This window comes from Typopeltis vanoorti, chromosome 20 (assembly GCF_054136105.1).
Source record: "Typopeltis vanoorti isolate ZY-2024b chromosome 20, IOZ_Tvanoo_1.0, whole genome shotgun sequence".
In the NCBI taxonomy this organism is placed as follows: domain Eukaryota; kingdom Metazoa; phylum Arthropoda; class Arachnida; order Uropygi; family Thelyphonidae; genus Typopeltis; species Typopeltis vanoorti.
The window spans coordinates 54,789,357-54,803,712 of NC_143568.1; the positions used below are offsets into that span (position 1 = coordinate 54,789,357).

At 34.8% G+C, this 14,356-nt stretch overlaps 1 protein-coding gene across 1 annotated transcript in view; it reads right to left on the reverse strand.

Annotated features, from left to right (window-relative positions):
• Positions 1 to 11,771: 11,771 nt before the first annotated feature.
• LOC150095451 (thioredoxin-2-like) overlaps positions 11,772 to 14,356 on the reverse strand; it is an 84,040-nt gene continuing 81,455 nt past the window's right edge. Inside the window, exon 5 of the mRNA XM_090410051.1 lies at positions 11,772 to 12,593. Coding sequence (XP_090266177.1) covers positions 12,531 to 12,593 — 63 coding nt within the window. The 3' untranslated portion in view covers positions 11,772 to 12,530. The remainder of the gene's footprint in view (positions 12,594 to 14,356) is intronic.

A 14,356-nucleotide genomic window follows, 5' to 3' on the forward strand; every position in this document is an offset into this window, starting at 1 on the left:
TATATGAGACGTGTGAAGAGAATACGGTAGGCAACTGCTGCCATCTCGTGCTCCCAGTAATAAACTAGGTATTGCTGTGCGAGCTCTATGATCAATACTTCTGAATTGAGAGGACATACTCAACAAGAAAAATTAAAGAACAGATGATAATTTAATTAATGAATGGCATAACTCGTCCAAGCAGGTTATAAACAATAGCTTTATACCTTAATAGTCAGAGAAATTATACACTTGGACAACACACACTAGAATAAGAAACAGATTCCCATCTCCAAAGATGTTCGAGAATGGAACAAAATTCCACCAAAAACTATCCAAAACTTATTTGAGTCTATCCAAAAAGAATTCAGGCTGTACTGAAGGCAAAAGGTAGCCCAATACCATATTAATAAAAAAATATGTATAATATAATATGTATGCAAGAGTATGTAAAAATGTGTGTGTGTGTAAGTTTAAGAGGGGGTGGGGAAGTATAATAATTCTCAAGTTGAATTGGTTGAACGGGTTTTTATATTCAGAGAGAGAGATGTACAGAAAAATATCACAAATAAATACTTCACTCCTCAATCCTGCTCAAATATTGTTGACAAGAAGAAAATGTGGTAGTACCTAGGAGGTTGTAGAGTAAAAGATAAAGATCCAGGGAAAATGGCAAAACGCAATTTATTTCCTTCTGATTAACGAACTGATCATAACGACTTCAAAAATATCTATACTCTATTACACATATAACCTACAGCAGCAATGCTGTTATCGGTTTTATTATAGGCAAGAGATTAGGGAAAAAAGTAGGTATCTATTTATCTTCTCCAGTTCTTTTTTCTTTTTATTTACTTATATACCAATGACCAGGGGTGTTCAGTTTTTCCCTCAGTTCAGCTCTTTTTAAACTCTTTGTGGAGATATCAAGAATATCCCACAAAGGAATTTTTCTTTATGTTGCTTGTTTTCTATTGAACTGAATGTGAGTTCTTTGAATCTAAATGCGAGTCATTTTTAGGCTTGTTGCTGATTAATAACAGCAAGTGTAAATGCATTATTCTCTATCCCTGCCAATCACTAATCCCTAACACTCTTTGGAAGCGAAAATAAATTAATCATAATTAGTACTAGCCTTCTCTTAAAATTCTGTTTACAAATGAATTCTTTATAGTACAGGGAGTAGACAGAATCCATATTGAGTGTTCGTTCCTAAAATAGAGAGACCACACCTGATATAAGACTTTTCCTAAAATACTTAAAGCTGTTTCTCCAAATTTGCTCTCCACTTCTTGCCAGGAAATTTGCTTCCTCTTTCCTCCATTCTCTCTTAAAGCTCTCAGTCTCATTAGAATCCACCAATCAATAATAATCAGGAAACAACCTGAGACTAGGAACATTCCCAGACCTAGGATGGTACACATGCTCTGACGAAAGTGTAGATAAAGTTTCTGTACTACTGCAGAAACATTATAGCAAGCAACAAAGGAATTCAGTTAAAGATATAATAGTGAAAGAACTGCTGAAGGCCACTATTATTATTATATTATAAATGAATATGACATCTTCCCTTTTTGATGGCAGAAAACCCAATATCACTGGCTAAAAGATTCGTTTTACCCTTGCATTTTAGACTGAATGGCCTGTCACAGAGAAACATCTTGGTTTGTTTGAAACATAAATTTGATAGGGCAGTAAATCTAGCAAAAAAGTGACTTGAAGAGAGAGTTAGTGAGAAGAGTGTAATCTATTAGGTTGATTTCCCATATTTGGAACGCAGGTTATAGGTCTGTTTTCTGAATTAAGACTGCAGTAACTAAGGCAACAAGAACAGTGAGTGCTAATTACACATATTCCTCTGGTCAGTTTACCTGTTTTGGGAATGCAACAGTTTCTAAGCGGAAAATCTTGACACCTCCATACGAGAATAGCCGACTCACTTTCAACTAAAAAAATTGTAATAAATGTTCTTTGGGTTATATATTTGAGATTAGAACCTAAGATTTTCATTGTACTGATTTCTAAGCCTTTTTTTCGACCGGTTCCCGAGTTAGTCGATCTCTGGCACGGGCAAGCGGACTTTTTCTTCCGGAAACTCAGGTTTTTCCTAAGAGATAGGAGAGTTGGTAGCTTGCTCCACCTTTGCAAGGAGTTCCCTGGTGTTGTACCACCTTACCCCCAGTCCTGAAGATACTTTCAGGCGCAAACTTTGTTTGCTCACACTTGGATAAAGGATTAAACTAAATTTATTATAATCTAACCAAGTGAAAAATAAACTTTCAACTACTTAAGAATTAACCACGCTACCGGCCAAGACGTCAAGATTATTATGGATGTGAAGTGCATATTAAGATTGTAATAGCATTGATATTACATTGAATTATATGATGGATACGAAGCATATGAGGATGCATATTTGATCCATAATGGCCGGTAAGATGGTTAATATATAATTCTCACATATGTATAGCTGTATTGAATGCATGCTTCAGTAATTTTGTCTGCATGGTAGTTTATTTTTTGTTATCAAGTATATTTTTTTCTTGGTATATATCAGAATATTATACTATATATATATTATACTATACACCATTGCATCTAATTTCTACTGATACTTTTCTTCAAACTGTTCATGTCTCTCTTTTTCAGGCTCATACTTTATCCCCTAAACTACTATCTCCATACGGCTAAAACATGTTAACTTGTTATATAGTTGCATAACAGAAAATGGAGAGCTGTTTTGTTTCCTGCTTATTTAATTAGTATGCATTTTTATCACTGATTTTTATAGCAAATTTTATTTAAAATAATTATTAAATTCAGACAGACATATAGCACACTTCTATAAAGATATCTATAACAGCATTTCCAAAAGTGTGGTATGCATACCCCCTAAAAGACCTGTGTTTCCCAGGGGAATATATTAAAACAAAGAAGGAGTAGCCATAGAAGCCATAAACAAAGAAGGAAAAGAAGGAGTAGCCATAGTATTCAACACAAAATACGAGGCTAATCTTCTAGAATGGCAGGCAGTCTCAAGTAGAGTAATGTGGGCAAATATGAGAATGGGAAACTCGACAATGAGACTTATTTGTGCCTATGGTCCCACAGAAGGTTCTACTAAGGTAGAAGTGGAGGAATTTTTTTGAGGCTTTAGAAAAAGCAACTGACACAATGAAAAATAAAAAGTTGGTCCTTGTTGGGGATCTAAATAGCAGAGTAGGAAATGATTGTGAGACATACAAAAATATTTTGGGAAAATTTGAAGAAAAGAGCAAAGCTAATAATAATGGCAAATATCTGTTGGATTTCTGCTCAGGACATGGACTGGTTATTACTAACACCATGTTCCAACATAAAAATGTGCACAAATTCACATGGAGAGAAGAGGCTAGGAATAAGAAAAGTCTCATTGACTATGTTATTGTTGATAGTGATGTTTTCTCCCTGGTGCAGGACACCAGAGTGTACAGAGGATTTGGAAGTGATCGCTATTTAGTCTTGAGCAGGATAAAATTGAATTTCATATTGAAAAGAATAACATGTAAGAAAGTTTTAAAGCGAATAAAAGTTGAGCAGCTCTCAGATGTGAACTGTAGACACTAAAATACACAAAGATTATTGAAGAAAAAATGAAAGAGTTTGAGAACAGGAATCAAGCCTTGGAGATTCAGTGGCAAACTCTGAAGAAAACATTGATTGATTCTGCCAGAGAGGCATGTGGTGAGGTTGTCTGTAAGGATAAAAAAATCAGAACTCCCTGGTGGACACAGGAAGTTAAAGAGGCAGTGAAGGAAAAGAAGAAAGCATACCAAAAGTTCCTGTCAAATAAGTCAGCTTGTGCTCTTAGAGAACATAGAGATAAATGCAAAAATGCTAAACACTGTGTAAAACTAGCCAAACAAAAGTCATGGGAGGACTTTGGCAAGAATATAGAAAATAAATATCAAGAAGGTGGCAAAATATTCTGGAGGTTGTTGAAGAAGCTTAAGAATGGAGGAAAGAGTGCTGTAAAAGAAATTAGAGATGATAAAGGTGACATGAAAACAGGAGAAAAAGATATCCTTGAAGTATGGAGTAATTACTTTGAAAAACTGCTAAATGAAACAAGCAGTGATGACAGCATAGTGGTAAAAAACACTGACCAGGCATGCAGTCAGGAATACATATCCATACTTGAAGTAGAAAAAGCCATCAAAGGCTTGAAATGCGGAAAGGCAGCAGGAGTAGATGATATTCGACCAGAAATGCAGAAGTATGGTGGTATAAGAGTCTTACAGTGGCTGCACTGCATAGTTCAGAAAGCCTGGACAGAGGGACGAATTCCCGATGATTGGAGTAGAGCTCTCATAGTACCCATATATAAAAAGGGAAATAAAACTGAATGTGAGAATTACAGGAGGCATTTCCCTACTGAGTGTTCCTGGCAAGATCTATGCAAGTATACTTGAGAAACGGTTGAGAAGAATTGTGGAAAAAAAGTTTGGTGAAGAACAAGCTGGATTCAGGCCAAATAGAGGCTGTCAGGATCAGAACTTCACTTTATGACAAATAGTCGAGAAAGCATGGGAATATAACAAAGATCTGTATTTAAGTTTTGTTGATCTGGAAAAGGCATATGACAAGGTGCCAAGAGAGAAGCTATTCAATACGCTGCAATTATATGGTGTGAATGGGGCATTATATCAAGCAATACTTAGTCTTTATTTGAGTTCTAAGTCAGCAGTTAGAATTGAAGTACAGGAAGATGGTTTAATGTTAAATCTGGTGTGAGACAAGGATGTACATTATCCCCTCTGTTATTCATTATTTATATGGATCACATTATGAAGGAAAGTGGTATTAAACATGATATCAAAATTGGAGACGTTAATGTCAGCTCTTTGCTTTATGCAGATGATGTTATACTTCTAAATAAATCTGCTACAAGTCTGCAAGATTCTCTGACTAAATTGAATAGCTGTTGTAATAGATATGGTATGAAGGTCAGCAATAAAAAGATAAAGACAATGAAAATAGGCAGAATCGTTGAAAATGTCAACTGTGTTGTGAATGAAGAACCTGTGGAACAAGTGAAACATTTCAGCTACTTAGGCACGATTTTTACTGAAGATGGTAAATTAAATATAGAAATAGACATCAGAATCAGCAAAGCTGGTATGGTAGGAAGTCAATTGAATAAATTCATATGGAATAAGAGAGAAATTAGTCTGAACACTAAACACCTGCATACAAGACAGTGTTCAAACAAGTTTTAACTTATGGATCTGAGAGCTGGGTCAGAAGTAAAAAACACTTGACCAAAGACTAGAGACCACATATATGAGAGTCCTGAGAAAGATTAGAGGCGTGAACAGATGGCATCAATGGCAATATCATATTAAAAAAGAGGATATTAGGAAAGAACTTGACATTGTCAGCATCCAGGAATGCATTAGCAGAGCTAATCTCAGGTGGTATGGTCACTTAAACAGAATGGGCGAGGAAAGATTAGCAAAACAAGTGTTCTCTGCCAGGTTGGCAGCAAAATGACCCAGAGGAAGACCAAGATATAGGTGGATTGATACAGTACAAAGTGCTTTAGACGATAGAAATATAAGATCTGATAATGTTGGAGTCTTGACAAGTAAGACTGATTTGGAGGAAAATTGTAGATAGGAAATTAATAATGTTGTAATTTTTTTCATGTAGTACTATCATATCCTGTACTCCCCTTGAGGGTACATGGCAGGAATTTGATGATGATATATTAAAACAAGATTTTTTAATTTAATTACTTTTATGTTTTTGTTGCAGATAAGTGTAGGTTTATTATATGATTAATTTTTCAATAACTAAAAAAATCTAAAGGAAGTTTTTTTTTTAAAATGTGGCTCTTTGCACATATCAAGTTGATCTCAGTTAGGATTATATTCAGTTGATAGCATGATCACATCCCAACCTCATGGTTTAAATTTCTGTATTAAAATTCCTACATGGTTGTAACTGATAAATTTTGTTAAATCTCTGCACTAAATATACTATATGCCTATAACTAAAAATATATATATTTAATACTGAAACAAAGTTGTTCCACATTTCTTATTTATTATAAATGCAAATATATGTATATATATATATATATTTTTTTTTTTTATGAAAAAATTGAATGACTAGAACCGAGATTTAATTAAAAAGGTTTTAATATAAACACACTACTAGTTTCGGCCTGTAACAGCCTTCTTCAGGTGACATTATAAAAGGAAAAACACTAAACATTGAGGGTTAAAAGACTATGAACAACATAGACAGTCTTTATACATAATTAGCATGAAAACGTTGTAGTTGTATTTGAAGCTGTTCTTTCATTTGTTGCATTATTGGGAGAGTGCGTGCTTGCTGCATCACGTGAACGCCAGTACATGATTACAGCTGAATGACTATCTGGGAGGTTGTAGCTTAAGTTGTTATTTAGATGAACAGGATTGAAGATGATTTCTCTCGATTCCACAATTTTTCTCTCTATTTCGTCACTGCAACGGAAGATGTTTGTAGATTTTTCCCAGCAGACTTTGTGACTTTGGTTATCATCATTAGGATTAGCCGAGAAAAGGATATGACTTGATAATGCACTTGCTCGCTGTCTCTTGTAAGTAATGTCTCTCATGTGTTCTTCCATACGCATTTCGACAGATTTGTCTGTCTGCCCGAAATAAGGAATATCGCAGTCACATAATATTTTATATACGCCAGGGTATTTGAGTTGATGATGACAAGGTTTTGGGTGGCTAATTAAGGAACGGATCTTTGGAAGTGGAGTGAACAAGGTTCTGATATTGTATTTTTTTTAGAACTTTTGCTAATTTATGTGAAACAGTACTTATGTAAGGAATAGATATATTGCTTTTGAATCTATTTGTTTCTTCTGAGTGATGTCTAGGAGGATTAAGAAGGAATTTGTTAATGATTTTCTTGGAATATCCATTAACTTCGAAAGAAGTTTTCAGATGGTTTATTTCTGTAAGCAGTTCATTTGGATCATCAAGAAGAGAATGGGCTCTATGTCCCAAGGTGGAAATTATTCCAAGCTTATGAGGAGGGAAATGATGGGACTGACTGTGATGCAGCAAGCACGCACTCTCCCAACAATGCATCAAATGAAAGAATAGCTTCAAATACAACTACAACGTTTTCATGCTAATTATGTATAAAGACTGTCTATGTTGTTCATAGTCTTTTAATCCTCAATGTTTAGTGTTTTTTCTTTTATAATGTCACCTGAAGAAGGCTGTTACAGGCCGAAACTAGTAGTGCATTTATATTAAAACCTTTTTAATTAAATCTCGGTTCTAGTCATTCAATTTTTTTCATAAAACTATGTATGTTAACCGAGTCAATGATCATTCTGTATGTCATATATATATATATGACATATATATGATCAATGTCATATATATATGACAGAACTATGTATGTTAACCGAGTCAATGATCATTCTGTCATATATATACAGGGTGTTCGGGATAAATTTGACATATTTATAATTAATTATATTTTTCCGTAAGTTACATGTATTAACACACACTTCTCTTCATTTAAAAGTTTGGACCCTTCTTCATTCATATACAAGATGTCAGAAAGGATGGATAGCTGGAACCCACCTGAATCATGGAAGAGAATAACTTGTATCATGATGATTCGTGCCCGCCATCAAAATAAGGATATTACGACTGCTGCCCAATGCTCCCTGAATACAGTAAAAACAATCAGGCATGAACTAGAGACTTGCAATGGTGACTACGAGGATGTAGCAAGAAGAAAGATCCCTAGCAGACGATCTGATTGCGTTCGTACAGCAGAATTCCTCGCAAATCTGCAGGAACAGGTGTTGAAGAACCCTGGCATTGGAATTCGGGCTTTGTTCGTGGAGTTGCTAACTGTAGTCAAGCCCTGGATAACAAGGGTAGCCAATGGTAGGCCGTATGTATGGCAGCAGGATTCGGCCCCTTGCCACACCTCTGGGAAAAGTCAAAAATGGTTGTCTGAAAATTTCTACGACTTCACCAGTCCAAATGTTTGGCCTCCAAACTCCCCAGACCTTAACCCCATGGATTATTTTGTATGGGGCGCAGTTGAAAAAGACACCAATCGCACTTCCAGTAATACAAAAGCCCAGTTAATGGATAAAATTAAAACAGTTTTTGCGGCCCTTCCCAGGGAGACTGTAGCATCAGCTTGTTCGAGGTTCCGAAGCAGAATTGAAGCTGTGATCGATGCTAATGGTGGTTATTTTGAGTAAATCTTGTTGATAGTATTGTAATTAACTCTGCCTGTAATGTTTTTTTGTCAATTCATTAAATTTAATAGATACAAAGAAGATTTTCTTTTTTCTTACGAAACTGTCAAATTTATCCCGAACACCCTGTATATGACAGAATGATCATTGACTCGGTTAACATACATAGTTTTATGAAAAAAATTGAATGACTAGAACCGAGATTTAATTAAAAAGGTTTTAATATAAACACACTATGTGTGTGTGTATATATATATATATATATACACATATATATATATATATATATATACACACTTCATAATTATTCCTGTTTGGATGAAATATAACTTCTCCCAAATTGCCTTTACCTGAGAGGGGGGAAGCAAATGTTACTTAAATTTTAAAAAGGGTATGTTTGTACTGAAAGTTTGCAAAACACTGGTCTATAATACACAATTTCTTTTCTTAGCAATATAGTGTACAACCCTTCCCTTATACATCATTTAACATTAAACAATCTTCCTGTACATCCTTTAATGCTGTTGCTTTGAAACTTGAGCTACACATTACTGAGTAAGAGTTCCTTTACTACCATAACAATTTGAATAGTGTTCCTTCTCCTCATATGCTAAAGGAAAACAGTTATATCACCATGATTTCTAAACTATTTGTTATAAAGTAAAAAAATCTGAATGTCTTAGCATTCTCATTCAAATGCTCATTCATAAAGTTTTTTTTCTTAGCCTTTCACGTATGTTTGCATAATTCCTTCCTGGAGTATTCACAATAAAGATTTATTTTGTGTCTCTTATTCAGTTTTACTTCCATTTTGATAAATTAGTACAATGAAAACTCTATTTGAATCATCTAAGATCAAGCCGTTTAAATATCTAATCCAGACATTTTTTTTTTAGAACTAAAATATACTCACTCATTCTTTTCAGATATCAGCCTGGTTGGCTGTGCTCCCACACTTCCATGCCACTCATTCTATCTCTATATGCTTTGGTGTTTTATGGTTCTGATCTTAATCTCTGTTGAGTATCACCTAATATCAGACTCTTCACTGTTCTTACTAGGAAAAACAAGAAATATTTAAGAGATAAACAAAACTGTTAAATACAAACTTCAAGATCAAGCTGGGTTCAGATCAAATAAAGGTTGTCAAGATCAGATTGTTGCTTTATGACAAATAGTTCAGAAATGATGGGAATATTACAAAGATCTGTATGTAAGTTTTGTAGATCTCAAAAAGGTATAATGACAAGCCCAGAAAAAAAATGCTTTTCAAAATGCCACAATTATATGGGAAAATGGAACATTATACAATGCAATACACAATCTACACTAAGCTATAAGTCAGAAGTTAGAACTGAAGGAAATATAGGAAGATTACACTGATGACAGAAATCTCCACTCTTATTCATCATCCATATAGATCACATTATGAAAGAGGGTGGCATTAAACCTGATATTGGAATCAGATATATCAAATCTGATACCAAAATTGGAGATATCATGTTTAAGGTTCTTTTTTCCCTTCAGTTCAGATTTAAAAAAAAAATCCTCAAACACATTCTATCTTTGCGTGTGCGTGCTCGTGCTCGGATATGTTTCAGCTGTCATTGTCAACTGACAGAATTGGACAGCACATGCAGGATAACACTGACCTCAAATATCTAAACAAGTGATGGTCTCCCTTTTCCAGCATGTGGAATGTACTTCTGTTTTCAGACCATTCCTGCAACATCTGCATCTACCTTCCTTGTGCTCACTGCCATTCTCTGTTCAAAATCCAATAAGTCCTCTTCTTTTCCCATTGCAATGACTTCATATTCACAAATTGACTCATGTAGCCTATGCAGTGTGTGTGTGTGTGTGTGCTGGTTCCATTGTGTAATATCATCTCTTAGTTATGGGACACATCCATTCACAGTTATGCAGATGATGTTATACTCTTAATTCCAGTATGAGTCTGCAGATTCCATAAGTGAAAAACCATAGTAACAAATTTCGCCTGAACATCAGCAACAAAAAGACAAACTACGAATATAAACAGGAACATGAAAACTATCAACTACTTCTTGAAGAACCTAGATAACATAAAACATTTTATTCATACAACAATTTATAAGGAATAAATTTATTCCATATTAAAAAAAGAGAAATTAGTCAAAATAATAAGCTAGACAGTATTCAAACCAATTTGAACTAATGAATCTGAGAGTAGGTTTAGAAATAAAGCAGTTGATCAAAAACACCATAGACTACAGACTACATAGAGAGAAAAGATGGCATCATGACCATATTTAAAATTAAGATATCAGGAAGGAACTTGACCCTGTTGGTATTCAGGAATGTGTGAGCAGAACATAAGCATATCACAAAATGTGCGAGTTTGATGGCAGGAAAAAGTACCACAGGAAGATCTAGGTCATTTCATGTAATCATTACAGATTAGTGGAGTGTGACAAATAAGACTAATTTGAAGGAAAATTTAGTAATAATATAAACTCATGTCAGTGTTTTTTGAACAGTAAGTCATGACCAGTATTTATTTTAATGAAAAAAAATAAAAAATAGAGCAGATCACAGAAATTTAAAACACCGATTTTGTACAAATCTTGAATAACTATAAAGCACAAATGGACATGACATTTACGAAAATGTGCCAAACAGGTGTGTGTGTGGGGGGTGATTTGTGACATTTGCCTTCACTAGAGACCTCTTACAGAATCTCTCTTCATACGTATTGAGAAAAATTTCATTCAATTCTCTGAAGCAATTACAGGTTACAAATTATCAGAGCATTTTCCAAAAAAGGATGTTATCAAGTGTAACATTTTTCAAGTTTACAACAACCGTAACATTTTAATTAGAGACATTCACAACAACCTGTTTCAATGAATTAGGATTTTCAACCTTGAACCAAATGAATACAAAAGAAAGAAACATGTTAACAGCACACCAGCAAACACACCCATCACATTAAATAAAATATTTCCTAATTCCTTGTTTTTAAGTTTTCTCCCCCTCCCCATGTAGTATTTAAATGCTAACTTGCACATTTGTTTTAGTGGATCACAGTCAAAAAATTTCAGAAAAAATTGATGTAGTATTACAATAGTATCCTTTCCACCTCTTGGGTGGGGTGGTGGTATGCATCAGGAATTTGATAATGAAATTAAATATATGGTAATAGTCTTTACTTAGACCCAGTGGCGTATTTAAGTATAGGCCGGGGCATAGAGTGGCAAAATTTGAAGGGCGGTGGAAATTTCCGGGCTCTCATTTTTTTAATTATATTTATATTATGAATTTACGATATAAATAGGTTATGCATGTAAATCAACATGTTCATTAAATATGGGGGAGCGGGAAATACCTAAATACACCACTGCTTAGATCCCATTACTAATTCCCCACTAAGTGGTATATTTCCACTAGCAATGAAACTTGCCTACCACCTGAACATTTTTCTATTGGTTCTATAACAATAACTTAACCTTTATGTACAATAATAATTACACACACAGACTGGCAAAATCCTTTAATGAATAACAGTTGCCACTTCAATGACAATTTAATGATGATAGCCACAATATAATTACAAAATATTTTATATAGATAACTTTTTCTGCTGAAAGAATGAGTTAAAAAATCTTTAAATAAAAAGGAATGTATCAATTTCATATAGATAAAGATGTGCGATTTTGAGGCTTTCAAAACATTAATAAAGAAATGTATACAACCTCTGTCAATAGCTAATATTTATACAAAGCAAAATATACTAAGGGTTTCACCCCCACCCCAATAGACAGATCATTCGAAAATTTCCAATTGGTTGGCTGATCTTTGGTTATGAAAGCATAATTTTACATTGATATCTGTACTAACAAATATTCTACAAATCACCTTTTATGTTCGATAGTCACATAATTTACGAATTTTATTCGTAAATTATGTGACCCTAACCGTAATCAACTAACATCTGGAAATATCTAGTACAAGAAACTGTTTAACAATGCATCTTGAACACAAGAAAACCTTAAGCTATTTAAATGTGATGAGTTAAACAGACATTCATATATTCTTAATGATAGCTACAATGATTTGCAACTGAATTTTAGCAGGCACTTATATAATACTGGTGTTTGCAATATTGTTTCATAATTACATCAGAATATCACTACAGAGAACTGATTACTGCAAAGTACTATGCTTGTATTAACATGGACGGGTACTTAGCAAACAAAACAATATACTGTGGCAGTTGTGCATTTTTGCTTCTTATTTACTTAAGGCGATCTATTAGCTGTTTCAGCTTGTCCTGATTAGCACCAGAAAATTCTTCAACCTGATAAATATGAAAAATTATTAAAATATGATACTCTAAATACTTTGCTAAATACTAAACAGCTTTGAAGTAGTAAATATATCAGAGATGTAATCTCTCAAAATGTTACTAGTAACAAATTTCACAATTTTGGAACATTTTATTTATTTGTAGTTAAGCTACTGTCAATGCAAATATCAATCCGTACTGAAGATAAGCAACATTCTTCTTAGCGTCTTATCGAAATTTACAAATGCCATGGTGCCCACCTTAATAAGATGTAGAACCTCTTTTCTCTGTAATGACTGCAGCAATCCTACAGGGAATACTTTCTGCAATTGTACAAAAGTGAAGTGGGAATTTTGGACCATTCGAAGTCTTCCTGGACTTCATTAGGCGTCTAATGAAGTCCAGGACTGTTGTGGGCAGATGCCCCTTGACTTCAAATGATGCTCTAGTTCATCCCACAGATGTGTAATAGGGTTGAGATCAGGACTCTGTGGAGGCCAGTCAAGTGTGGCGATGTTCATGTCTACAAACCACGCAGTTACAGCAGGAGCCTTATGACAAGATGCATTGTCTTGCTAAAAGAAACAAGTCAGTTCCATAGAAATTGACCGTTGTTTCTTTGCATTACATTGTCCAGAATGTTCAGATATCTCTCCGAGTTCAATGTTTGTGGCAGCACAAAGAGAGATCCGAGGCAAAACTAGAAAAAACAGTACCATACCATCACACTGCCACCTCTGAATTTCATAGCTGGGATTACACACTCTGGTAATAGATGTTCACTGGGTATCCACCACATCCACACATGTTCATCTACTCTGTAGAACGTGTAGTGTAATTCGTGGCTCCATAATACAGCTTTCCAAGCTTCCACATACCATTGTACATGCTCTTTGCACCACTGAAGATGACACTGAATGTTGGATTGGGTAATGTGGGGCTTGCATATTGATGTGCCACCATGGAAATCCAAATTGTGAACCTCAGTTCTGAATGTCATTGTACAGATTCTTGTTCCAATCTATAATCAGAACTCCACATTCAACGTGCTGTCGGGCAACAAATGGGAGTTTTTACATATTATCCATCATAGCACCTTACAGTCATGTTCAGTGAATGTGGTGAGTTGTCCACTGTGGGTAGCACTTGTAGTTGGCTTCCTGTGGTTCCGCCTCAGTATGGTGTCATGACTGTTGACTTGGGATGTGCAATTTGTCAACAATCTACCAAGCAGATAGGCCTGAAACATGGCATCCTATCACAACATCTCTTTCAAACTCTAACAGTTCCCTTCTCACAGCCATTTTGCCCAGTCACAGATGCATTGACTTTGGAGCATCATATTAATCCAATTTATACAGGCTACAAACATGACTCGTTACATGGCATGTTGCATCTTGCCCATGGGGGCGTCCATTGACTTCTTTCCAAGCAATCTATATCCATATATATAATGAAATGAATGAAAAAATTAAAATACTCTGGGATTTCAAAATCCAGACTGACAAAAGCTTGGAATGTAATACACTCGATATAACAGTGGTTAAGAGAAGTGGAAACAAGGATGTTCAGCTTACTGAAATATTGGTACCAGGAGATAGCTGAATTGATGAAAAAGAAACTGAAAAAATTACAAAGTATCGTGAGTTTCAAGTCGAAGTTGAATGAATTTGGCGAAAGAAAACAAAAGTTGTTTCCATAAGACTACTTTGTTCTGCACAGCATTCATATTCAGAAGGTATTTCCACAACTCATAGGCCCTTGGGTAGGGTTCG